The following is a 25444-nucleotide window of genomic DNA, read 5'->3' on the forward strand; positions in this document are numbered from 1 at the left end:
CAGAAAAAGAACATTAAGTGGGAGCTTGCCAAATTTTACTGTGGTATTTCCAATGAGGACTAATACAGACTAAGCATTTTGAAACACACATAATAATAATAAGGCCATTCTAAATACACAATGTAATAAAATGCTTTAAATAATTAACCAATAATACAATTAATAATTAATGAACTATGAAGAGAATGAAGGGGAAGGATTTAGGGCAAAAAGATTAGGTAATGATGAAGGTAATGATATCATCCTAGATATATTATAGGCTAGGACGGTCCATAGTTAAAACAACAGGCTGCACATTTCTTAAGAGGAATCAATAAAGTCAATAAAAACCTCGAGCATAAGAAATGACCAAAGTCATTTAACAAAATTAACAAAAAGGACTCCGAATGCTAATATGTTTCGGCATCCATAACTTGCATTAAAGACCATGCCCTTCCTGCTGTACTCTGCATCACTGTTGCTGCTCTTTCTGAATGCTCAATAATCAAGAAGGATAAATCATAATTAATTTGGTGCAATTGAAAATTAGTGCTTAAACGGAACACTTTGTACTCTGTAATTGTAAGGACGAAGCAACCAATCAGAGAACAAGCTTGTGTCTCACTTTCCAGCTGGTACGGTTCGTCTGAAATGGTAATAGCTGGGTAATCGAGGTGATTTCGGTAACTTGAAACGTGATATCATGTTAGGAGCTTTTGACAGGTGTCTTGATGAGGATGCAATATTGGCATCGTTTTGCAGGACTGAATTACAAGCAAAGATTGGGCTGCCTAACTTATGACCTTACTTGGCACATTTTTTATATTACGATTTATTATGGAATATTCTCAGTGTTTGAGAGTTTACAAATGCAAAACATGGACCCATTTAAAATGCCATTAAGATGCATTATCGTGGCAAAATGGCATTCAATTTAACAAATATAATTAGGTATTCCTGAGGCGGTATTTACTGGTCAGTGTTGCCGAGTGGGATTCTTCATTTAAATGTGAATTTTCTGGGGGGTGGGGGGGGGGTGAGTTGTTTGAAAGTCATAACCATGTCCTTGTGGCCGTATGACCTTACGTCTTGCAGTCCTCCCCCCGCCCCCGCCCCCCTTTTTCGTGTAGCTGCATCAGTACATTAGAGCTGTTGTGAACTATATCACTTCCAACATTGCGTTTTTTGAGCTGTCCATATTACTGATGGGGATTAATCCCGTCTCCCTGGACAGGACTGAGCCCTGCTGTGACTCCTCTCCATAGCAACCGTGGCAGCACACGCCCGTGCATCACCGCACATGTCCCGAATGCACTCGCCAGGTTATGGCTGGACCATCAACGGCGGACATTTTGTTTGCCATTTGCTGGAGATGATGAGCAGAAACACCTGCAGTCTTTCATGTCTGGAGCAAAAGTGCCGGCAGTATTCTTGCTCTGTGGTGGCTGGAGACTTAGCATTAGTTTTGGCCTCTTGCACCCAGCTGTACCTGGAAAATTTGACCTGATGACATCAGACAAGGACATTGTCCTGATTGGTGGGCAGTGTGGCACAAGTCATTGGCATTTTCAACTTGTGACCTTGAGCGCTGGTTCATGTGCTCTAGGGGCTGTGGAAGTTGCTCAGTGATATTTAGAGGGATGCCATTTCCCCTTTCTTGAAAGTGGTCCCATAGGAAAGCTGCTTACCTGCTGCAGCTGTGCCAGCAGGTTTATCTTCAGGTGATCAGGATCAGGAGATATGGTTCCCCCCCCCCCTCCTCCAGTGGAGCCCTAATCTGCCCCCCAACCTTGCCTCTGTAATCCAGGCTTCCAGTTCGGATACAGAGCAGGGTTGCCATATCATTCCAGCATGTCACCCCTCAAGGAAACCCGTGTCGCTGTCATTCGCCGTCACCTGCACAGCCTGACACGGTTTCCGTCAGGCCGCGAGTCGTGTGTGTGTGTGTGCGTGTGAGTACGCTCGGTGTTTTCCTTCCCGCCTTCCCGCTCCGTTTCTGTTTCGAGTGCGCCCTCGAGGTGAACGCCCTCTCCTGAGCGTTTCATCCCCAAGACCTCGAACGCCATCCGTCTGTGCCTGTTTGTTCTTCTGTTATCGATGTGGAGGGGAGGGACTCAGACTGACGGTGGAATATTGCTGTTTTTTTTTTGTTTTGTTTTGTTTCTTCTTTTTTTTTTTGTTCTCTTTGTTTCGTTTCCGACAGCCACCATCATTCCTTTGTGGTCTGGACAGCCCACTCTCTGCTTGCCGCTGCTCCGACATGCCACTTGACTGGGTAAATGGACCAAACTGTCTGTGCCTGTGTCCGTGCAGTCTGTCCGATCCTGTCCTCATGAACACTCCTCCAGTCCTCTGAACAACCTGATCTGATGTAGTCCCCCCCCCCCCGACCCTGGCTCCCAGGAGGGGGCGTGTACTTTTTATAAAGAAATCTGGTGTCTGACCTTTTACCTCCCACCCCCCGAACCCCCAACAATGCCGTGTTGAAAACCCAGCAATGTCCAGCAATGAGATTAAATGAACGATCAAGTTTTCTACTGAGTGACAAGAATGGAAATTGAATCCATTTTACGTTTGGTGTAAATGAGGTTTCAGTTTTTTTAAGATGAAATTGGATCTCATGAAAAGGTATTTGCGCTTCAGGGGGAACATTGCTGGCCAGCAAGTACATCTCTAAACTGCCGATTTGCCCTTTTTGAAAATAAGATTCCTCCTGTCCCCCCCCCCCCCCCCCCCCCAAATATGTTCACATTGAGCGTATAGAGGATGTATTTTTAGAACATTATTAATTTAATTACAAAGCTTTTTCCGATTGAAGAAAGACTTGATTTTCTTTCGAAAAGAATGTAATTGCCATCTACAATACCGGTGAAAATATGAATATTTTGGTATATCCAACTTCTGTTGAGTTGTAGAGAGCGGATTCCATGATGTGACCCGAGTGAAGCATCCTCTCAGCCTTGCACATGGTAACAGCAGCGTGTGGTGCAAGCTGATACTGTTCCGGACTTCTTGGAGCATTAAGTTAAAATCGACCCCCCCCCCCCCCCCCCCCCGCGTGTGGGACTGCAGAGAAACGCCATGTTGCGTCTAAAAGGATTTCCCACTCCGCTCGCAGTACGCTGCTGCTGCAGCACTGTCACAGGGCCGATCTGTCATTCATTTCAGTCGCGCTGCGCATAAATTGGACAAGCTTCGTTAAAAAAAAAAAAAAAAAAAAACGAGCTCTCCGGTTTCTGTACAGTTCATCTGTTCGTGTCGCGGCCGCCGACGCCAGCGAGCCGAGTTTGCGTTGGCATCTGTGACCCGCTTCGCACTGCCACCGCCATTGGCTCGCGTCGCCGCGCTGGCATCGAGCTCCCACCCGCACTGCGCTCCATCAAATTTGTATCTAATTGGAATAATTAAGCCTAGGAGACCGGCCCAATCAGAGATGTCAAACCCAGTTCCTGGAGGGGCCGTTTGTATACCGGCTGATTGCTCACAAGCTTTCTTCTGGAATTATCTCTGCTGATAATAACATCGTATGGACGCCTCCAAGCTAATCAGTGGCGTCCACTGTCTACACATTCATATGTGTGTCTGCTCAGAATTGATGCTTGTAAACAGGCAGTGAGGCTTGCTGAACCCCCCGGCTCTTAATTGCGTAGTTGGGAAAGTCATGTACTCACTAACTCGCACGATAGCAGCCCCCCAGGAAGTAAGTTTGATCCTCAGTTACGCCTAAATGCACGAGCTGAGTGCCGTGCTTCCATTTTCTGTTTTCTGTGAAACTGAAATGTATGTTCTTCCGCCATGTTCTCATTATTATTCCACCATTCTCTGTTTTCTTCCATTATGATGTCATTAAAAAAAACGTATGGTGCTGTTCGTTTGTGGATTCTTTTCCGTTTTGTTTACATTCATGTTTTTGCACCCCCACCTCAGCCCCCTCCCCCCCAACCCTTATAAATACTTGCAGTCTGACGATTGTCTTCCTGTTTCATCTGCAGTTGCGATTTAAAGTTGTCTGTACCAGTGGTACGCCTCCTTTGAATTTCCTGCCGTTGATGTAGAGTAGTTAAAACTGGCAATAAAGGCGTCTTTGGCTGCTTTTCTTCATATTGGGCAGAAACATTCCTTGCTTTCTTTAATTGATTTTTCTGCAGTATAAAAAATCTTTATACAACACTTTTCCTCTGAAAGTATTGTTTTTTTCCAACTTTTCTTCAGTTTTGTCTTTCTTTAAAAAAGTTAACAGTTTGGAGTTAAAATGCTGATTGGGCAGTAAAGAGTTTAAATGATTACTGTGTACAGGTAGTCTCCTGTGTAAAAAGAAAAAAAAAAACAGTGGCATACCAGAACAAGTTTTCCCATATTCCATATATATCCTCATTACTTGCCGATTGCATATTCCATTATAACCTGAGATGATATTTAAAACCATACTTAATGTAAAGGTATGTGAAAAATCTTAAATGCTTTATGGGTACTTACAACAGTAGGCATTTCACTGAGGAACATGAGCAATGGCAGTTTTATGGTAAAAGAAAGTTCACACCTTTTTATCAGTTCCTTAGTGTTGAGATATAGACCTCCTCACTCATTTTACTGCTGCACAGACTGGTGGTGATCACGCTCCTGGGTGTAGGCTACTCTTGATGAAGTGTGTCTTGGTAAGGCAGATGATGTAAAGGTACTTCTAAGGTGTTCTGGAAAATATTTTAGGATTTAATTATGATGGTCCAGTTGTTTCACAGATTTATCTTGAGCAAGATGCTGCACGTCTCCAAAATAAAGAAATCCCTTTCATCTTGATTGTACCATATTTCAAATCGTGAAAATCAGTTGCTTAGCCTAAATGGAACTATGTCCCCCCTCATTCATTGTGACAGTTAAGTGGAAATTCATCTTTGCTTCCATGTCACTAAATGGAAAATTTATGTGTAATAACCAAAGTCAATATCTGTGCCATTTGAGCTTGTGAAGATGTGTTGAGTTCTGGAAATGCTTAGTCATTTGCTTGACTGTTCTCTGAATGGTTGTGGCCTCACATTGGAAACTGTGAAATGCCATTGAAATACGACAGTGCTGGAGTATTCATGTTCTGTACTTTTACTGAAGTAAATTTCACTGACTAGACCTGAAGTGTTTCATGCTTATTATGGCCTTGATAGACCTGTAAGAAGTTTGTATAGATAAATTCAGTGTTAATTTTCAGGTCAGGGAAGTTACCTTTTAACCTAATTAAACTGCCGGAGTTATAGAAGATGTGTTTCTTTGTCATTCTGACAACTTTACTAAATCAAATTTCTATCGTGCTACCGTTGCATGCAGAAACAGGAAACGGAGCGGCTGTCAGACTCCTGCCCCTGTTTGCTGAGTGGTCGGTGTGACTGTTCGCCTGCTTTTGGGCCTACCTGTCTCCTCTTCGCCTCTGCAGATCCCTTGTGGATGAGGACGACCCTCATATGAAAGTGTCTCTGGGGAGCAGCGACATGGGCGTGTCCGCCCACCTCCAGGCGTCGAAGACGGGCAACACGCGGTTCTTCACGAGCAACACCCACAGTTCCGTGGTCCTACAGGTGAGCTTAGTCATTGGACTGGCGGGGAGGGGGGTGGGTTTGGAGAACGAACATGACTGGTGCCATGCCGAAGTGCTGTAACTGCTGACACCGCCTCGTACAGGTCATATTCATTGCGACAGGGAGCTTTTGTGCACAATACCCCAACTCCGCCCCCTGCTGCAATGTGTACTACCTCTTTAATGTTGAAGAGTTGAAAATCGGTTGCGTTGGTACCAGTGTTTCCTGAATGTTTCTGTTGTGTAATGTAGTGTAGTACAGTATATATGCAGTTGCTCAGGTTCAGTTTTGTTCCAGCCCAGGTGGTTGAGTGAAGCACAGTGGACATGGCTAGGCTTAAGGGAGAAAGGGCTATAAGAAGCTGTGGTGGGGATGGGTGACTGATGTGGCCTCCCCTCAGCTGTTTGACATAAACCGTAAATGGCCACGAGCGACTGATCCCTTCCAAGCCCTCCAGAGAGACGGAGAAACAGCGTCTCCTTTGTCATCCCCTTCGGCTTCGTTTCCAGAGGAGCGGGGAGAAAAAAAGAAAGACAAACGGAGATTAGGCGGCCGGGGTCAGGCTCGCGCCGAGCGAGAAAAAAGCGTCTGTCGACGAAAGTGCCGGAGCTCTGAGTGGCGGTTTTAATTTGAGGCGAACGACGTTTTAATCCGCGACCGCGCTCGGGGGGGGTTTAAGCCGGGGGGGTGCGGCGATGGGTAATCGCTCGCGCGCCGGGAGGAACGCGGAGACGGCGTGGCGGAGCTCAGCCGCGGCGCAGCTAGCTGCCGGTTCCATTATATTCAGTCACGTAGAAAAGGGTTCGCTGACTCTGAGGGAGCCGCGTTGTGAAACGTAAATGGGAAAACCCGAGAGATAGCGAAATGAAAAAGAATGACTCTTGGACGCGTTCGTACGCTGGCATTCCCCTTGTGTTGAAATTCGATTTTTTTTTTTTTTTTTTTTTTTTTTTTTTTTGCCTTCAGTCTCATGGCGTATTCCAGCTCCCACGATGCTTTTGTGAGCCAGCGCGTCCGTTCTGTACGGGGTTAATGAAACCGAAGAAGGGAATTGTGTCAAGTGGGCAAAAAAAAAGCAGAAATTGGCGGTTTTGAAATAGCAGCAGATGATCTGAGGACAGTACAGAATGGGACTGCGCTCTTTCAAGTTTGCCAGTTTTGACGGGAGGTAGAAATTAGCCGGGGGGGGGAATTAAAGAGCCAATCAGCAACGCTCATGTGCATCATTCAGTGAGCACTTTGCCAGGCCCCTCCTCCTGTGATCAAAGGCTGCCCAGAGAGCCCAGCTCCTCTCCCTGTCAATCAAAGCCTGTCTTCAGGAGCCCGGCTGAAAGCCTGGTTACTGAACGTGACCACAGGCGCTGGTGCGGCGGGGCTTCTGATGGCGGCTCGCAAAACCCCGTTAATATCTCAGTTCAGCTGTTCCTGTGTTCCGGGTTCTCTCTCCCACGTCGCTTCCGAACACGCGGAGGCTTTCAAACGGCGTCCGCGTTCTCTTCCGTCGCCGTCGTGCCGGGGAAACGCCGCGTTCACCTCTGGCAGCGACGGCAGCCGCACGGCACGTCGGCCTCAGCCTCGATGAATCACCGCGTCTCCGTACGGGCGCCGTTCAGTGGCCTGGCCCAAATCGTGAGGTCCTGCCTCTGGGACATTTCAGGTGGGAGTCTGGAGGTCCTCCTTAAATCGCCCGGGCCTGGATTAATGGCTGATGACTGACCCGGCACAGCTGGTGCGCTGCGGAGTCCACAGCCGGCAGCTAACATCATACATTCCACTGGGTGATGGATGATGGCGATGTGATTGGACATTCCATTCCACCTAAATATACAGTAACAAATGAAACGACTGAATCTTGAAACGATATCGAACACTTGCATAATAATAATAATAATAATAGTCGTAATTATATTTTATGTTATATAATTTCAGGACTCATTACAATGAAAAAATAATGCATGGAGAGCCTCTTTTGTTTCTCACTAGATTATTTGTCAAAACACTTCCCTTAAAGCAATTTTTATAATAATCACTGAAGACCAGGGTCAAATACAGATAAAATGAATCAAAAAGTATTTGAATCAAACCTTTGAATCAAATACTTTGCAAAAGCAAAAACACATCAACAAAATGGATAAGAATTAGTGATATGAAGTCACTGTAAATAATGTATAGTTTAAAAATCAAAAGGAGAAGTGTAAATTGCATTGGAAGAGATCTCTGTGCAGCACTTTGTTCCAGCATGTGACTCCGTCGATGACCTTACAGTAGCGGAGGGCTGGGATTGATCGGCGTGTAAATGTGTTTTTCCCGTGTGCGGTGACAGTTGTGTTCCCGTCTGTGTACAGGGTTTTCGGGGGCGAAGTGTCCTCGTGTTGTAATTGCCCATATTGAACCAGCCCCAGGACGTGTGAGTGGGCCGTGGTTACAGCTCTGGCTGATGGGTTGTCAGATGATCGCGTTGGCACCCAGGGGCTGGCGCACACTGCCGCTGTCACGCCAAGGTTACTCTATTGATTGACATCTGAAGACAGACAGCCGGGCAGTCAGCCAGCTAATAACGACTCGGGCTTCATGGTGTAATGTCAAGTGAGTTTGATCTCCGGCAACGGCATTGTTACTGAGATCTTTCCATTCCATTACAGTCGATAGACCACTGTAAAGTGTTCTCATATTATGCTCCACAGATAGCAGCATTACAAATATGGCTGCAAAGCAGCGATGTCGGGGGCCAGGCACCAGGGGTGAGCTGTAGCGCTTTGGGCGGTGCTTTGTCATGGACTGCAAACCCAGTTCAAATAGCATCCATAGCAGCTTTGGTGTGTATTGTAAAGGTACATTAATAATTATTTGAAAATGACTATTTTGATGTTGCGTCACCAGGAAATTTGATACACATGACCTACATGGGTCTCTCTTCAATTAGTACACGTCAAAAAATTTGAATAGAGGCTGGATTTAAAGGAGGTGTGGTCAAATATCTTTTTCAGAATTTATGCATATTCATGTTTGATTTCCCTTAAGAATCTTGGATTGATGGGAGATATTCTTCCCTGGACTGTTGCAGGGAGGCTGTCCGAGGGTTCCTGGCAAATTTCATACAGTTTGGGCTCATGGAGCCAATGCAAATTTCTTATTTCACAAGAAGCGCCCCCTATAGGCCATATTGCACCTTAATACTGCATGCCTGTGCATGCTCGTCCATGTGTGTTTTTGAGCTCAGGAAAGGGGTGAAAATTTAGCGAGGAGAAGAAATTGGGATCCCACGCATCCTTGGTGGTTGGCCCCCTAATTACAGTGTACTGGACAGAACGTGTTCTGCCCAACGTAATTAGGCTGCATAGACAGATTGCTGTTAGTCTGGGCATTGCTTGTCCCTTGATAGATCAACAAGATCATGTCTGCTATTATCAGCAACAGGTGCAGAATAAAATGGGTCTGCTTGTTGGTGATCCATGTTGTGGTTAATCCAGGAGAATTGTGCCCTCTCTCGCACTGTGGTCTGGACACAGGCTCAATGGTCTTATGGTGGTCGAGAATGAAAGCAGGACCCTCTTCTGTGATCTGTGTTGGATTTGCCTTACCGAACTCAAAACGGGCTCTACAGTGCCCCCATTTTAGGAGCATTTGCTCCTGAAAATTGAGGTGTGCTAACTGGAAAAATAATTTAGGAGCACATCTGCTAATTGGGATGCACTACATTTGGGTGCTGCTTGGAAATTTCTTTTTGTGTAGAACTTTGAAAAAAGGGTTATGGAATCTCAACATAATACAGCAAAGACAGACATTACGTCACTGAGGATGGAAGACGTCCTGCCGACTTGCTGGCCGTTGAGTAAGGGTTCATTTCGAGTTCACAGTTAAGTGATTTACAGCTTTATGTTAGCTCAAACGTAGGTGGTTTGTAAGCTGCTACCAAGCTGCACACAGAATGGAGGCAATCAACTCATGGTGAATGTGGGATCACTGCTGGTTTAATATTCAGTGGTACTTTGCGTGACACGAGAATAAGAATCTTCAGGCATCAGTATCTGAAATACAGTGCTTGCTACGGAGATGCGAGATTATTAGGGTGAAGAACGGCGAAGAAATGCAATGTGGACTGGGTTTAAACAGAGACGCTGCATTCCCCAGACAAGTTATTCCATCATTTTTAAAACCATTGTTACCAGGAGCACCGCTGTCTCCTTCAACTTCTTGGTTTTTTAGTCAATTTAGCCCACTCAGTGCTCTGTGAGTAGTTGAATGTAAGCAGTCGCTCTGCGTTAAATTGGGATTTTGGTGAGTGGAAGTTTGGGCAGATGATGCATTATCACACTTTCCCACCTCCACCCTCCTCATCGGACGGGATCTTTGTTTCTTCCTTTGGCTTTTATTTCTGTTATTTTACAGGCACTGTGCCCCCCTGATAACCGCCACCCCCCATTCCTTTAACCAGCTGATATTTCATATTCATTTGTATACTATTTCTGATACAGCTGCTGCAATATCCATAATGCTAATAATAACAGTGATACAAACAACAAAAATGAACACAACAGCAATACTCATAGAAATGAGCACTATGAACTGCAAGGGCAGTAATAACATCCGCAAAACACATGAACTCTGACCCTCTCCACTTCTCCACCCCTCACACCCCTCTCCCCAAACCCCATGATTTAAGCCTATACACTATACACACACATACTGTACAGACATACAGGGTGTGAAGATAAAAAACAGAACAGAAAAAACGGATACACCAGGACTTAAGGAGAATCTAATGCAAATAACTTTTCAATCAAAGGGGTTAGTGGTGCTTCTATCACTTCCATCTTAAATACTTCTGCATAATTCATGTACTTATCTTAAAGTAGGCTATATTTGCATTAAAATGGCAGAGTATTGTTAACTCAAACTCTTCCTCCTCTTTGTTTTCAGCTTCTATTGTCTGTTCGATATGCTTTTATATATAGGTAATATGTCATGAGGTTCTGCCAGTGCTGTACTTTTACAAGATTTTAACTTTTCCAATTTTTAGAACAACTTTTTTTTTCTCCTAACAATAGATGAGAAGAGTATAACTTTTAATGTGATAGGTGTTATTAGAAGCTTTCTCTGAGCTTAGGAAGAGCCACAAAGAAAGCACCGTATTCTTCCTCTAGAGTGCTGATAACCATATCTCTAATTGTTTCCAAAGTTTGCTTATTTCTTTACAGTCCCAGAAGGCATGGAGCACAGAGTATCTGTCTGCTTTATATTTTAATCATGAGCTGAGTTTTTTTTTTTTTTTTTTTTTTTTTTTTCAAATTTGTTCATCTTGATTCTTGTCATAAGGTTAAATTGAATTCATTAATGCATCAGCATTGTGGGGCTGATTGGTGGTTTGAACAAAATCAAGTTTGGACTGCAGTAATCCAGCTGAGAGAGAACACATTTGTGTGCATTTTTTCTGCATCTGTTCCTGCAGTGGGAACCCTTACGCTTCTTATACTTGGCAGTGTTTATAAACTCAAAAAAAGGCCACTGTGGAAATGTTTTGTCAATTTAATTCCAGAGGCAGACTCTGGCTTAATAATACACTGATATCCTACATCTGCTGCAGTTGTTCAAGGAAAGTCATCCATATTTAGGGCAATCCCTGTCGTATAATCACAGCACTGGCGCGACCAACAAGCATAATTTCCTACATTTGATCGCCTTCCAGGGAAGTTTTTGAGTGTTTATCGTTTTTTTTTTAAGGGTGAATAAATTTATTTAATAATTTTTGGAATGCTGCCACTTTGGTGCTTCCTCCTTTTAATGTTTTGTCCTTGCTATCAAGTATCTGCTGCAGGAAATCACAAATCTGTGTGTGTCTGTGTGTGTGGAACCTCTTCTGCCATCATTACAGCATAAAACTTGGCTGTGATATATTGTGAACAAAGCTAATGATCACCCACTCCCCCACCCCAATTAGTGGCAGCGGCTTTTAATTATGTGAAAATGGATTGAATTGAGTGCACAGTTCTTTGACTTGAATGCTACCTGGTAAAACATCTCATTAATCATCGCTTGATATTCTGTTAGCAAGATTTTATTTTTGTTATTTTTTTGTTTTTTTTTGCAAGCACAGAATAATTATTTTCAATGTAACCAGATGTCAGCTGCTCAAGCGACTCTCTCTCTCTCGTGGTTTGTGTATGGAATAGCTTGCTCGCAGGGGGAAGGGTCTGTAGAGACTGTGGGGTTGTCTCAGTGCTGGCCTGTGCTGAACATACATGTATGCTAGTGATGGTGTAATTGAGCCTTTGTCTATGTACAGATCAATTCTCAAGGCATTGACACTAATTAAACGTGTTGGTAAAGTACTGTATACAGAAATGGATATCATGAACGTAGCTCACTATCTTGCAACAACAAAGATGAACTCCTTGTCTATGAACTGCATTAAACCGGATAATTCCAAGCATGCTGGAGCTTGAATGAATTGATGCAGACATTGTGAATTTTGCCAAAGTGGTCACTGTTTGATTTGAAGATACTAATTTGATTAGCCCAGTGGAAAAACAACCAATTTGACACAACAGTCTCAATACTCTTGTATTTACCTGTGTGTGTTTGATACAGGTGCTCCTCCTCCTAGTACCGGACATATTTGTCCCGACCCACTACAGGCCTTTACTTTTTAAAAAATAAATTTCCCTCTCATTGGTAATGTCCAGCGGCGGAGTGCGATGCTGTTAATATGAGAACGCCGAACCCCTCGCTGCTGTTTCCAGGTCTTCCGCTGAGCTACGGCGCGCATCAAAATCAATAGAGGAGAAAAAATCAATCGCTCTGTAAAACGGAGCCGCTCCCCCCCCCCCCCCCCCCATGCCCACCCCCCCGCGTTCCTTTTTTTAGCCTCAGCACGACCGGAAGCGTCCGCACCGCCAGGGCGTTTCTGCAAAACGCGCGAGATGAAGGGCGGGGGGGGGGGGGGGGGCCCCCGTGTCACGGAAACAGGGCCTTTGTAAGTACCTGGACGCACACGAACCCTGGCAGTTAATACTGACCCTCTGAAAATGAGAAGTCTCCCTTTTTTAAAAGAAATGTATTTTAATGGATCTGGAACTCGTTCAAGCCCCGTTCCCTAGTAAAAGCCTGCACTAGCTCATTTAAAGATGGGATTGCATTGCCAGGATTGAGTCAGACTCTGTAGGCCTAGACAGATAGTCTGAAAAGGTTGAAAATGCCATTGAATGCCCATCCCCTCCCCACAGATGAAGGCTTATGAATCTGGTTACAAATGTAAACCTGTTTGGGCGCAGGCCAAAGGTGTTCCTCATTCGCAGTCTTGTTTTGTAGCCGGGTTAGCCTACTCGCTGTAATTTTAAACTGGTGGTTTCCTTGACCCGGGTAGGTGAGCTCCAGCCACTCTATTCTAAACCCATGGATTTCCCCTGAGTCCAGATTTACCTGATATCCGACTGTTTAATTAAACGATCAGTTTTCAGGGGAAATTAAAGCGGAGGGTGGAAATGCTGCATAAACAGGTGTCTTGAGACCGAAGATAAAGGTACGCCACGCTCCAGTTTGCCTCCGGTTATTGTAGCTCATCCCCTTTTTAATTTCTTCCTCATTTTTAATTCTTATCCTTTATAAAAAATAACATTGCTTTCAGTTTGGCAACCTGTAGGAAGAGCGAGCCATTGGGTTATGTGTAATTGAATGTACTATTTTTATTTCATGGCTACACGCTTGACTGCTTTTTGTAGGCAGTGCAGTGTAAGGAGCTAGCCTCCCCTGTTGAGGGCTGTCGCTCCTGTATCCCATGGGCCGAGCAGTCGAGAGTAACAGTAATGCTAATCTAGATTTGCGGTTAAACCGTCTGGCAAAGTGGGGTTGTTTTTCTCCTTTAAATGAGGGCTGTCGCTAGATGGGCCACCCTGGAAAGGACGGAAGTCCTGCCCTGTTAACATCATGTGTCATCTTTTGAATCTTTAATCTTTACTAGCCTGTCTTTCTCTTGCCAGTCTGCACTACTTTAGCTTGCTTTGGAGAAGAAAAGCAAGGACCCTGTTCTTGTTTTGTGACTGTGTTGTGTTGTTGTGCGAATAGTGAGTGGCTCATTTAGTCAGTTCCCACCCTGCAGAGTGTCAGGTCCGTTCTGCTTGTCACATTGACAGGAGTGTTTTGGGTCTGTGACCTCAAAATGATGGAGGTGTGGGTTGCTTTGCCAAGAGGAGTGGAGGTGTGAGCCATACAAAAAAGATGAGTAACCTGCCTTCAGTGAAACTAGTGCCTCGGCTTTTTTTATTGGCCAGCACCAGGCATGACCAAAAAAGACTGTACAATAAGCTTGCTTGCCTTTTTGTGTGTAGTTCAAATTTGTCACTTGACATTAAACTGATGCGAAGATGTAATTTACAACCAAACTTAAATGTGACCAGAACAATCTTTGTTTTGAGGTAAAGTGTGCATGGAGTCTCCACATCACAGGGGAATGTGATCCAAACTGAAAGCAAAACGGCTTCTGCTGAAATGGAGGCCTCCAGTTCTGGCTGCAGTATCTCGGGGGGGGGGGGGGGGGGGGGGGGGAACGAAAAAACAAAGAATGACATTGAGATCGGGTCCGTTATTGTAACAACTGTGAAGCTGGTGATTTGAGCATGCTCCAACTCCCATCTCACTCCGGTGCCCCGGAGGGTGCAGTGGGGGAGGGGGTTCACTGTCACTGGGGATCCAGCCGCCTCCCCCTCACAGGTCTCTCTTGGCTCGTTGACAGGGGTTCGACCAGCTGAGAATAGAGGGACTGCTCTGTGACGTGACCCTGGTGCCGGGGGACGGGGACGAGGCCTTTCCGGTCCACCGGGCGATGATGGCGTCCTCCAGCGATTACTTCAAAGCTATGTTCACAGGTAAGGCGCGCGCGCGTGCGTCACCCGCGCCCCCGTTTTCGCCGCTCTGACGAGGCTCCTTACCCGTCGCGTTCGCCGCGATTATTTCAGCCATTCGACACGCTCGCTTACTCCTGTCTGCTTCGCCCCTCTCCGTTCTCCCGACGCCCTTCCAGAGTCGACAGGGCTTGGGGCCTCGCTGTGTGCGATTACATTCTCAAGTGCACCTTGACTAAACAGCCCGAACCGAAATGAAATCCAGCCAAGCTAATTGCGTAAAAAGGTAATGGCGAGCATCAGCGGGGCTTGTTTTCTGGGCTCTGTCTGTGGCTCCAGAGATCTGCGGCCGTGTCGTTTCGGCTTTGCCTGATGGGATGTAATATCTGTTTAATCAGCCGGTGCTGTTCCTTTATTAGCCATTGTGGATGTGTGAGTGCTGTTATCTTGTCGGGCACTCCGATCGGGCAGCCCGGCGGGGGGCCTCCGCGGGGTTTTATTGTGCTTTTAGTCCTCCTATCTCCACCATCTACATATTTCACCCTAAATTATAAATGGCACCTGCTGCGGGGACGCGTGTGCCTGCCGTTTGCCTCGCGAAACAAGCAAGCAAATTTGTTCCCCATTCACGTTCAATCAGTTTCCTTTCAGCATGTTTAATTGGGACAGTATACATTCCTTATCACACGGTTTAAAATTAAGGGGCCCAACATTGAATATAATTGCAACAATTACTGTGATGTTAAATGCACCGGTTGTGCCCTGTGTACTTGCAATGCCGCCGATTTGCGGTTTGCTTTGCTGTACGGGTAAGTGTGGGGCGTGGAGCAGGCAGAAAGGTGCGGAGGTGCGGAACGCTTGCTCTGGTGTGCTCTCTGATGGAGGGAGCCCGTTTTCTCGCCCTCAGCGTGACAGACGAGCGGGTAAAGCGAAGTGAGAGGAATGTTCCGCGGGGGAAGGGCGGGTGGGATACGCACGTTGGTATTATTGGCTCCTGCGGATTAAAATGGATGGGTGAGCTCAGGCAGACGTGAGTCATACTTTGTAACGGAAGGGGCGACGGGCGCAGGTGGTGAGGCTGTGAAAATAGGCGCCTCACGTGAGCCCCTCGTCTTTCTGGGTGATTCATCTTGGAGCCTCCATGTTGGCAGTGTCATATTTTTTAAAAATGTTTTAATTTTTTTGATTGACTGATGCTTATTCTTCAACACAAACCTGCTGGATGGAGCATCTCTGTACTTGAGCTTTGCCTTGATGAATGGGCACAGAAGTATACATTGTGGAAATGCTGTCAGTTAATCAATGTGAGATTACTTTCATCAATAATTCAGTGCTACAGATAAATATTCTATGCGGGGTAAATCTTTTAATGTAAGATTTGTTGGCCCCTGTCTCCTGTTTGTCCGGGGTTCTTTCAGGTGGGATGAAGGAGCAGGACTTGATGTGCATCAAGCTTCACGGCGTCAACCGGATAGGCCTCAAGAAGATAATCGACTTCATCTACACAGCCAAGCTCTCACTCAACATGGAGAACCTTCAAGACACGCTGGAGGCGGCCAGCTTTCTCCAGATACTCCCCGTGCTCGACTTCTGCAAGGTCTTTCTCATATCGGGGGTAAGACAGCGTTCACAGCCTTCGCAGTCTTCATTCAGCTCTCTGTAAGGCCGGCACGAAAAGGACCTGTGCAGAACCTCCATTTTCTCCTACACTGTTCATATTCTATTCTATCCTATTTTATCAACACTTGAATCTTCAAGTATGGAGAGAATTGGCGAGCTTGCCCAACCTTCAGAGTTCCTTTTCACAAGCATTTATAGATAAGTGCAATACTTTTATTCTTTCATATGCTTCAGGTTATAATAAGGACTCAGTAGCTCTCTGTATTTGTAAGTATAAACGGTCTCTTTTCTGGTTATACACTGATGTATATTCCATAGGTACCATGGGATAACTGTTAATAGGTGCATACACAACAAGTGTCAGAACATATCAAACCGTAGGGACACTTAAAATTAGATTACGCTGAATTGAAAATTTCATTACCAAGTAATTAGCAGAGGTGTGACAATGCATCGTACCACGAAATGTTGCTATATAAAAATGTGACGATATGCATCCTCATGCCTAAAAATGGTTTGCGATATCAGCTTGCTTCTTAATTACACCTCTGATCATGCCAGCAAAGCTGTCCTGAGGCCTTCAGTGTTTTGATTGGGCAGAGAGGGCACTATGAGCTCATGCCTTGCAAGCTCCATCAACGTCACATTCATGTGAGGGCGTGTTCTAAGTCTGATGTTTGGCAGCATTTTGGATTTTCTTTCGGAACACAAAACGGTAACAAAATGACACAAAAAGTCACAGACTGTCTGCAGGTGTTGTAAGAAAATATTGCCGTACATCACAGGTAGCACTATCAACGTGCTAAATCACCTGCAATGCTATCACTATTCACAATTCACAGTCTGCGTTAGTGAAGAAGACGACTACTGAAAGGTCAAACGACTCTGACAGAATTCCTTCGCAGCGCTACTTCCTTGAGTGCGAGAGCCAATGAGATAACAGAGTGCACTGGCATTTTTACTGCCGTGGACAGCCGGCCGTTTTCTGGATTTGGGCGACTCGTCGATGCGCTCGAGCCCAAGACGCGCACCCCCATCACGCACTCATTTACTCGCTCCGTAGCGAAGGTAGTTTCCCTGAAGGCCAGAGCCCGATATTAATTTAAATTTTAACTTCAGATATGTTTGTGTAAAATGAACTCCTTTTTTAGCTTTTAAAAGAAAATGTAATTTGGCTCATGACTCCAGAAACCTGTTTATTTGCACACACAGTTTTGGTTGGAGCCTGCATGTGCTGCATTGTTCTGTCCAGTGAGTTTGGCTCCCTTTGGCTTAGGAACCATTGGGAGCTTTTTCAGCTGTCTTCGTCTTTGTTGAGATTGCTAGGAGGGGAGTGTGTGTGTGTCTGGGTGTGTGTGTAGTTGTGTGCGTTTGCGTGTTCTTGCTTCTAAATTTTTCTGGTAGCCAGTAATTTCCTGTCAACAATGCAATTGTCTCACTTGCAAAAGATCTTAGTTTTTTTTGTTTTTAAGTGCCTGTTAGTGGGATTTAAAAACACAAATTTTATTGAATTAATTTTATGCAGATTTCCACATCTACTCTACAGCAAATTGAACGGAACTCGTAAGAACATGTAATTATTTCTAAATGTTCTTGCACCTGTATATCCAAGACCTTCCTGATCCCTGCCCTTTCTGAGTTTCCCATTCCGCTGTTCACAAATGAACTTCCTGCACAGGTAAAAATAAATTAACAGCTATGACTAGAATTAATCACCGCTTGAATCGAGCTATGACAAAGGAGTGAACATTCGTTTACATAAAATGAAAGATTGGTGGAAATCTAATTAATTCATTGTGGCAACTGCAACATGTGCTGTTCCTGAACCAGACAACATTTTCATTTTTAGGGATTCTCTGTCTGCACTGAAATCGAGCTACTTAAAATGTGTAACTTTACAGGAAACCTCACGCTGTAAATTTTCTTGGAAAGTCTGGAATTAAGTTGGTCAAAATAGTACTGCAGCGGCCCATCAAATGAAGTGGGTGTGCAGTGAGCTTTTGCGTGTTCCTCACCACTTCCTGCTCGACCGCAGGTCTCGCTGGACAACTGCGTGGAGGTGGGCCGCATCGCCAACACGTACAACCTGACCGAGGTGGACAAGTACGTCAACAACTTCATCCTGAAGAACTTCCCCTCGCTCCTGGCCACGGGAGAGTTCGTCAAGCTGCCCTTCGAGCGGCTGGCCTTCGTGCTCTCCAGCAACAGCCTGAAGCACTGCGGCGAGCTGGACCTGTTCAAGGCCGCCTGCCGCTGGCTGCGGTCCGAGGAGGGCCGCATGGAGCACGCGGCCAAGCTGATGAAGAACATCCGCTTCCCCCTCATGAGCCCGCAGGAGCTCATCAACCACGTGCAGACGGTGGACTTCATGCGCACGGACAACACCTGCGTCAACCTCCTCCTGGAGGCCAGCAACTACCAGATGATGCCCTACATGCAGCCGGTCATGCAGTCGGAGAGGACGGCCATCCGCTCGGACAGCGCGCACCTGGTGACGCTGGGCGGCGTGCTGCGGCAGCAGCTGGTGGTCAGCAAGGAGCTGCGGCTGTACGACGAGAAGGCGCACGAGTGGAAGGCGCTGGCGCCCATGGACGCGCCGCGCTACCAGCACGGCATCGCCGTCATCGGCAACTTCCTGTACGTGGTGGGCGGCCAGAGCAACTACGACACCAAAGGCAAGACGGCGGTGGACACGGTCTTCCGCTACGACCCGCGCTACAACAAGTGGATGCAGGTGGCCTCGCTGAACGAGAAGCGCACCTTCTTCCACCTCAGTGCCCTCAAAGGACACCTCTATGCAGTGGGCGGGCGCAACGCCGCGGGGGAGCTCGGTGAGTGTGTGGGGGGGGGGGGGGCCTTCCTTTTCCCATTTAGCGCTGTCGTCGTTGGCGAGCACTTCCCTAGCCGTGCGCTAATAGCATTCTGTGCGAAAATATGAAATTATGGAGACATCGGCATTGTATGGCATTCACAAACAGTTTTTTATTCCAGATTTTATTATTATTTTTTAAACACTTTTTTAAAAAAAACAAACTAAATACATGGATGTCTGTGCCTTTTTGTTCAGAGACAAAATCAGCTTTAGAATTTGCCCTCGATGTAGATATAAATATCAAGTAAGTACTAAACCTTCAATCTGAGTCCTTGAGGAATGAATACATATAGGAAATGTTGTAAGTATCGGAACACGCTTTACTGATTTTTACTGTTTTATCTGCCCCTGGTGTAGGTGTTTGGATTTATACTGCCTCATTATTATTCCCCTGAAAGAAAAAAAGAGTAAACTCTGAATCTGTGGAAGCACACAACTGCCTTTTGCAGGTTACGTGATTTCTAACTGGTGCTTGGCTGCGGATCCCATAGGGTAGATAAATGAATTTGCCCTGAGGTTAGAGGGAAGCTGCTTGTTCACTTTAAAAATTGGAGGGCTTGCATCCTAGCTAACAGCAAAATATTCTCTCATGTAACTGGAATGTTTGGTTAATGTTATAACATTCCCGCTACGTTGCAGCAACATTGTGAGAATGTTTTGTATTAGCTGGGACTAAATAACATCATTTAATGGTTGTTCTGTTATTGTGCATCGGTTCTGCAGTCAAGACATATGCTGGACTTCTGTTATTCTTTACTAGAGTTCAGGCGGCCTACCTGCAGGTTTTAAAGGATGTCACATGTTGGATGTGAGGAGTTTTATACAGCTGGTAAATCGTGTATTATCATGAATTTACATTACTGTAATGCCACAGGCCCGTTTAGACACCTGATTTCAGCCCCCAGTTTAGGGATAGCTAAAAGGTATGACGCATTTCAAGAGAATGAACAGTCTGTATATTTATTAGTTTCTTACCTGGAGCACAGCAGTGGGGCTATGGAGAACAGCGAATACTAGAGAATAGTAAAATAGTAACTAGCTTGTTGTTTTACTGTAGTTCGTGTGCCTTCTATATCTGTTTGAAAATTGAATTATATTGCAGTTTTGATACCGATATTAAAAGTGAAATATACAGAAACTGCTGGCAAAAGTCTGCATATTTTCTTGCTCAGTACAGGTCTGGCTAATGTTAAAAGGACTGACAATGTTTGAAACATGGCATAGAATTCTTTGACTGTCTTCGTTTACCCTTATGCTAATATTCCACTGTTAACCCAGTTATGACTTAAGTGTCCCAAGTGTGTTTGGAGTCATGGCACACCTTATTCCAATTCAGTGGAATATTCCATCATTTTAAAGAATTTAAGGTTTTTGTCTTTGTTTTATATGTAGTTTCTGCGACCGTAGAAGGAACTCAAATGGGCATTCACAGGTACATTTGGCACAAGTAGGAATGGATATGGTGGATCCCTTTTGGTACAAAGCCTTCATTTAGACCACATTAGGCCTTTCATGTTACGAGCTTATGTTTGACATCAACATGCTTTGCGAGATGATCCACTTTAATGAAGTGCTTATGAAATAACCAGGGAGCTGGAAGTGCTGATTATAAAGTGTTTTCATTTGAAGCTTAATTAAATATTTCATACTCTGCACTGGCTTTCTTGGGCCGACTCTTTCGCTACCCTCCCTTGCTGACTGTGTCGGTTGGAAAAGTGGGAAGCGCGACTAGGGAATGTAAATTTTCCCATTGCTGGCATGTAAAAAAAAAATACATTTCCACATATTTATATATTATAAATTTGTTAATTCCTATGGTCAGCCAAAACTAAACGAACAGTCATGATTCAAGGCTATGTTAACCTCTAAAATGGGAAAACATAAGATAGGAACATGAATGTGTAAGGAACTAATATTTTTGATCATTGTGTAGCAGACACTCACACTGCTGATCTCCATTATAAATGCACACTAATGGGGTAATGTATGTGGGATAATTGCTTTGTGAGACCCGTACAGCACCCTCATGTCCTTTAAAAAGACAACATATTTTCAAGGGAAATTATATTCGCAGTTGCTGGCTGAACACATGAGGATTGAATTAGATCGTCGCCGCGTAGCTTTTTATACCTACATGTGATAATGATGGCATGAGAAATCCAACGAGCTTATAATTAGGCGAGTTCTACTGACCACCATGGCTTTAATAACGTCCTGATGTATCCTCAAGTCATCTTAGCTTGCGTGCTGATGGAACTGTGTCTGCATGTAAAGGTTGCTGCACTTTAATTGGGACATTCAAAATAATTTGCCTTGACCTTCTGTGGAAAAAAATAAAATACAATGGACCCGCTTCCTGTCCCTAAGGAGTGATTGACAGATAAGAGTGTACACAAAGGCAATTCAGTGGCGCATTGAAAAGCAATTGAAATAATATTAAAATGACAGCAATGGAAAGAGATGCAGGCCTGCCCCATGAATAGAAATTTAAAGGAGGGGATTGCAAAGCAAAGCACTGGGAAAGCACTCTGAAAATCAGTTATAGTATATGGACTATATTGCATTTATTTCATTTTTTTGTGGTTATGGACGTGATTAATGGCAAAATGAATGGCCATAGAACCATTTCAGTTTGCCATTTCATTTTCCGCGTGGCTCAGAGAGCTTCTGTATATATTTTTTTGTTATTAAACAAAACGTATATGGAAGTATAATGTATAGTATAATGTATAGAGTATGGGGACCCACACAAGCCTGTGTTTTTTTTTCTTGGGATTGCTGTCGTAGTCAGTGTGGACAAAGTAGTGTCATTCAGAAAAAGTCTATGAAGAGGTGATTTTTAGAGGAAAAATGCATTCAAAGCCTTGGACATCTGTCACCACACACGCTACGTAAAGAGCAGAGAGAGTTTCTTATGCATAAGATCTCATTTTAAGCCTTTAATGCAGCATAAAAGGGGAGAAGTGTTCCGCTTGAATGAACTTTGATGTACAAGAAGATAGAGAAGAACTGCAACGGTCTGCCTGTTTTATACATGCTTTATTTCACTCTTTAAAATAACATCAAAGCCACAATAAGCACATCAGTATCAGTGGGTTGTGCCCGCCCTGTCAGAGGCATTATCGCTGTCTCTATCTGTTTCTCTATCTCCGTCTATTTCTGTCTATATCTCTGTCTGTCTGTCTCTGTCTCTCTATCTGTCTATGTCTGTCTATCTGTCTATGTCTCTGTCTATCTGTCTGTCTCTGTCTGTCCATGTCTCTGTCTAGGTCTGTATCTCTGTCTCTGTCTGTCCATGTCTCTTTCTAGGTCTGTCTGTTTCCATTTGTCTCTGTCTATGTCGCTGTCTCTATCTGTCTCTGTCCCCATTTGTCTCTGTCTATGTCTCTATCTGTCTCTGTCTCCATTTGTCTCTGTCTGTATCTCTGTCTATTTCTCTTTCTGTGTTTCTGTCTCCATCTCTAACTATCTGTCTCTATCTTGGACTCTGTCTTGAGCACACACACACACACACACACACGTGCGTTCACATAGACACACACACACACACACACAGGAATAAGCAAGAGTAAGAGGTGGTGTATATGTTTTTTTTTTTTTTTTTTAAGTCTCACCGAATCTCAATGTATGCATTTTCACAAAGCGAAAAGAGAATCACAAATACTTGTGCATTTCTCAGTGATAACAGGTGTGTTGATTTTACTATAAAGAAATGTTCTTCCTTTGGAATAATTTATTTTATCTAAATATCCTTGACAACGGGACCTTTACGGACCCAAATAGATTTGTTCTGTTCCTAAATGCTGTTTAAATTGGCTTATTTCTAAGCGATACTCATTAGCCTCTATGGAGAGAACTGTGTCAATGATTCAAATCATGGCTTGGACTTGAGTCATTGGCACACAGAACCTTGCTGGTTTGCATTAAATGCTGCATATCCTACTGATGTTCAGATTCTTTTAGCCTTTAGCAGCTGCCTTTCTTAGCCATAGCCTTTTTCTGCTTGTCCAGATCACGTTACAGATATGAATATGCGCAAGCTGGCCTTTGGTGCTAATCCTCATTAAGTCCACATTATTATTACAGAGGTCCCTGTGCCTCCGAGCATTGCTAATGCACGTCTCCATTCCCCTCAGCAGTGGTCAGAAAGGAGGTTTAGGCTCTGTTGGGTCAAAGAAAGGTGAGCCGCTCCATTGCAGAGAAAATAAGGCCTCCTGCAGTTTAATGCTTCCTCCTCACTGGCACTGCAAACAGCGAGTTTCAGGTGATGAAGACCTAGCCGGCTAATTTAGCCTTCGTTGCGCTGCCAGTAAATCGCATTTAACTGCGATGCTTCTTACTGTTCACTTCCTGCCTGCCTGCAGTGCAGACGTTTGTGTGTTTATTCAATGGAGAAAGAACGAAAAGGAAAATATCATCTGGAGCCAATTCTAACCTTCAAACCTGACCTTTTAGTCCAAATTTTACTTCTGTAAAGTGCCAGTTTTTTTCTGTTGAGCTGTCATCATTCTGCAACCAGCAGCTCATCTGTAGGGTGGTAGTCCTGTGCACAAGGCTTTTAAAGTGTTTTGTATGTATGTCTCACGGTGTGTTCCTTTGATTCTCATGCACTTTATTGTGCCACTAGAGTAAGGCTCAGTGGGACGGCAGTGTCACTTATAGCGCTATGAGAGGTCAGAAAGGAGCAGTACACCCACACTGTTAGGCTCTGACAGGCCTGTAGAAATGTCTTTTCTCCGTCTGCGGTGTGCACTTCAGTCATCGTGAAAGCCGAGCATTGCGGTGTCAAACGGAGAGCTTGTGTGTAAATGGGGCGCGTGTTGGTAGAAGCTTTACAGTATAGATCTTCTTTTCTTCGTTGTACGTATCTCTCTGTACAGTACATCTTTCCCCCTCTGCACTGTGCATCTCTCCCTCTCTTTACAGCACATCTGTCCCCATGTACATGTGCCGTCCCTGTGCAGTACTCTCTGCCCCTGTGCATGTGTCCCTGTGCTGTACCTCTCTGCCCCTGTGCATGTGTCCCTGTGCTGTACCTCTCTGCCCCTGTGCATGTGTCCCTGTGCTGTACCTCTCTGCCCCTGTGCATGTGTCCCTGTGCAGTACTCTCTCCTTCTGAGATTGTGTGTTCCCATCTGCAGCCTAATCTCTCTATCTGTCTCCTGCTGCTGCTCATTCCACTATAGTAAAATATTTTGGAAAAGGTCTTTCTTTCACTTATAACCTGTAATTAAAATTCAGACTGTTGAAATCGGTCTAGATAATCTTTTGTTTTGGTAAATGGAATGTCCCCTGTGGATGTGCTAATTGTTGTGATGCCAGATTGGTAGCTGTTCTGCTCGGCGTGATTAACACTCGACACATTCATTACAGAACTGCATTTCCCTTGCAACCATAAAATGGAGGCAAACACTCCAAATAATTTACGCGAGAGTCGTGCGCTGTCTTTACTTCTCCATTTGTTCTTTTGTGACGCATTGTGCTTCGGTTCAGACTTGCCGTTCGTTTGGCATTCTCTTCGTTAATTGCCACCGGCACTTATCATTTTGGTTGCTGCTTAATCAGCTGTTTAAGTAATTTTGTCAATTTGACATACTTTCTTCTCTTTTTGAAGTTGCAGTCGTGCATAAAAATCCACTAGGCAGTCGCAGTTCAGTTTCCATCAATTGAATCCCTGCCTTCAATTTTTTATTTTTTTTTTACACTTTATAAATATTAGATTTTATAAAAGTTTACATTTTGTGTACAGAGAATGAGCTACCCATGTTGGAGAGCATCTTTTTTCTAAACGTGAATACGATATTGAAAACGTCAGTATTACTGCACATTGAATTGTTCAAAGATGTTGAAGTCATCTGTGCTAATTTACTGTTCTCGTTGGAAGACCAACCAGAAGCAGTAAACGAAGCAATTTTAACATGTTAAATTGGTGAACCCGCAGTAGCAAATAGCTGAGAGCATTGGACTGTAGCCTGTAGTGAGGTTAACCTCTCTTTCAGTCAGTGTAATTGTTTCATGAAATATAGCTCTATTTATAGCACCCTGACCCAGGCCTACGCCAAATATACCCTGTCATTGTGTGCAGTCCAGGAGATGGAATGGAAGTTTGTGAGTTTACTGTGGCCATGTTTGATTTGCTACCTCAGAGTTCCCCCCAAAAGCCTCATTACAGTCCAGGTTTGTTCCTTCTTATTTTTCACTTGCCCTACTTTCTACTAATGTGGACGTTTTCTCTTCCCTCTTCCCAAAACAGCTACCGTGGAGTGCTACAACCCCAGAACCAACGAGTGGACGTACGTCGCGAAAATGAATGAACCTCACTACGGCCACGCCGGGACGGTCTACGGCGGCTTCATGTACATTTCAGGTAAACCTCGCCCCCCCCCCCCCCCCCCCCGGATCAAAGGGAGGCGAACCCTCGCCCACACGCGACGGAATTCCTGATCCCGCCTCCACCCCTGCCGCGTTCCGTTTGAATCCTGCATGGTGTGTGCATTTGCTTTAACTAGGCCCCTGTTTTGATTTGGATATTTTGACACGCCCCATTCCGTGTCCCTTTTGCCTGTGTTCAC

At 44.7% G+C, this 25444-nt stretch overlaps 1 protein-coding gene across 9 annotated transcripts in view; it reads left to right on the top strand.

The window, feature by feature from the left end:
* The window catches only part of klhl13 (kelch-like family member 13), a 73903-nt gene that overhangs the window by 38931 nt on the left and 9528 nt on the right, over window positions 1-25444 (top strand). For 6 of the 9 annotated variants that reach the window (XM_035410627.1, XM_035410629.1, XM_035410630.1 and 3 more), the window contains 5 exons: window positions 5402-5543; window positions 14272-14404; window positions 15799-15995; window positions 18036-18831; window positions 25126-25239. In XM_035410627.1, coding sequence (XP_035266518.1) covers window positions 5402-5543; window positions 14272-14404; window positions 15799-15995; window positions 18036-18831; window positions 25126-25239 — 1382 coding nt within the window. Of the gene's footprint in view, window positions 1-2182; window positions 2255-5401; window positions 5544-14271; window positions 14405-15798; window positions 15996-18035; window positions 18832-25125; window positions 25240-25444 lie in introns of all 9 variants that reach the window. The other 3 variants (XM_035410622.1, XM_035410623.1, XM_035410621.1) reach the window with 1 other exon arrangement.

The sequence above is a fragment of the Anguilla anguilla genome, chromosome 3, assembly GCF_013347855.1.
Source record: "Anguilla anguilla isolate fAngAng1 chromosome 3, fAngAng1.pri, whole genome shotgun sequence".
Taxonomy (NCBI): domain Eukaryota; kingdom Metazoa; phylum Chordata; class Actinopteri; order Anguilliformes; family Anguillidae; genus Anguilla; species Anguilla anguilla.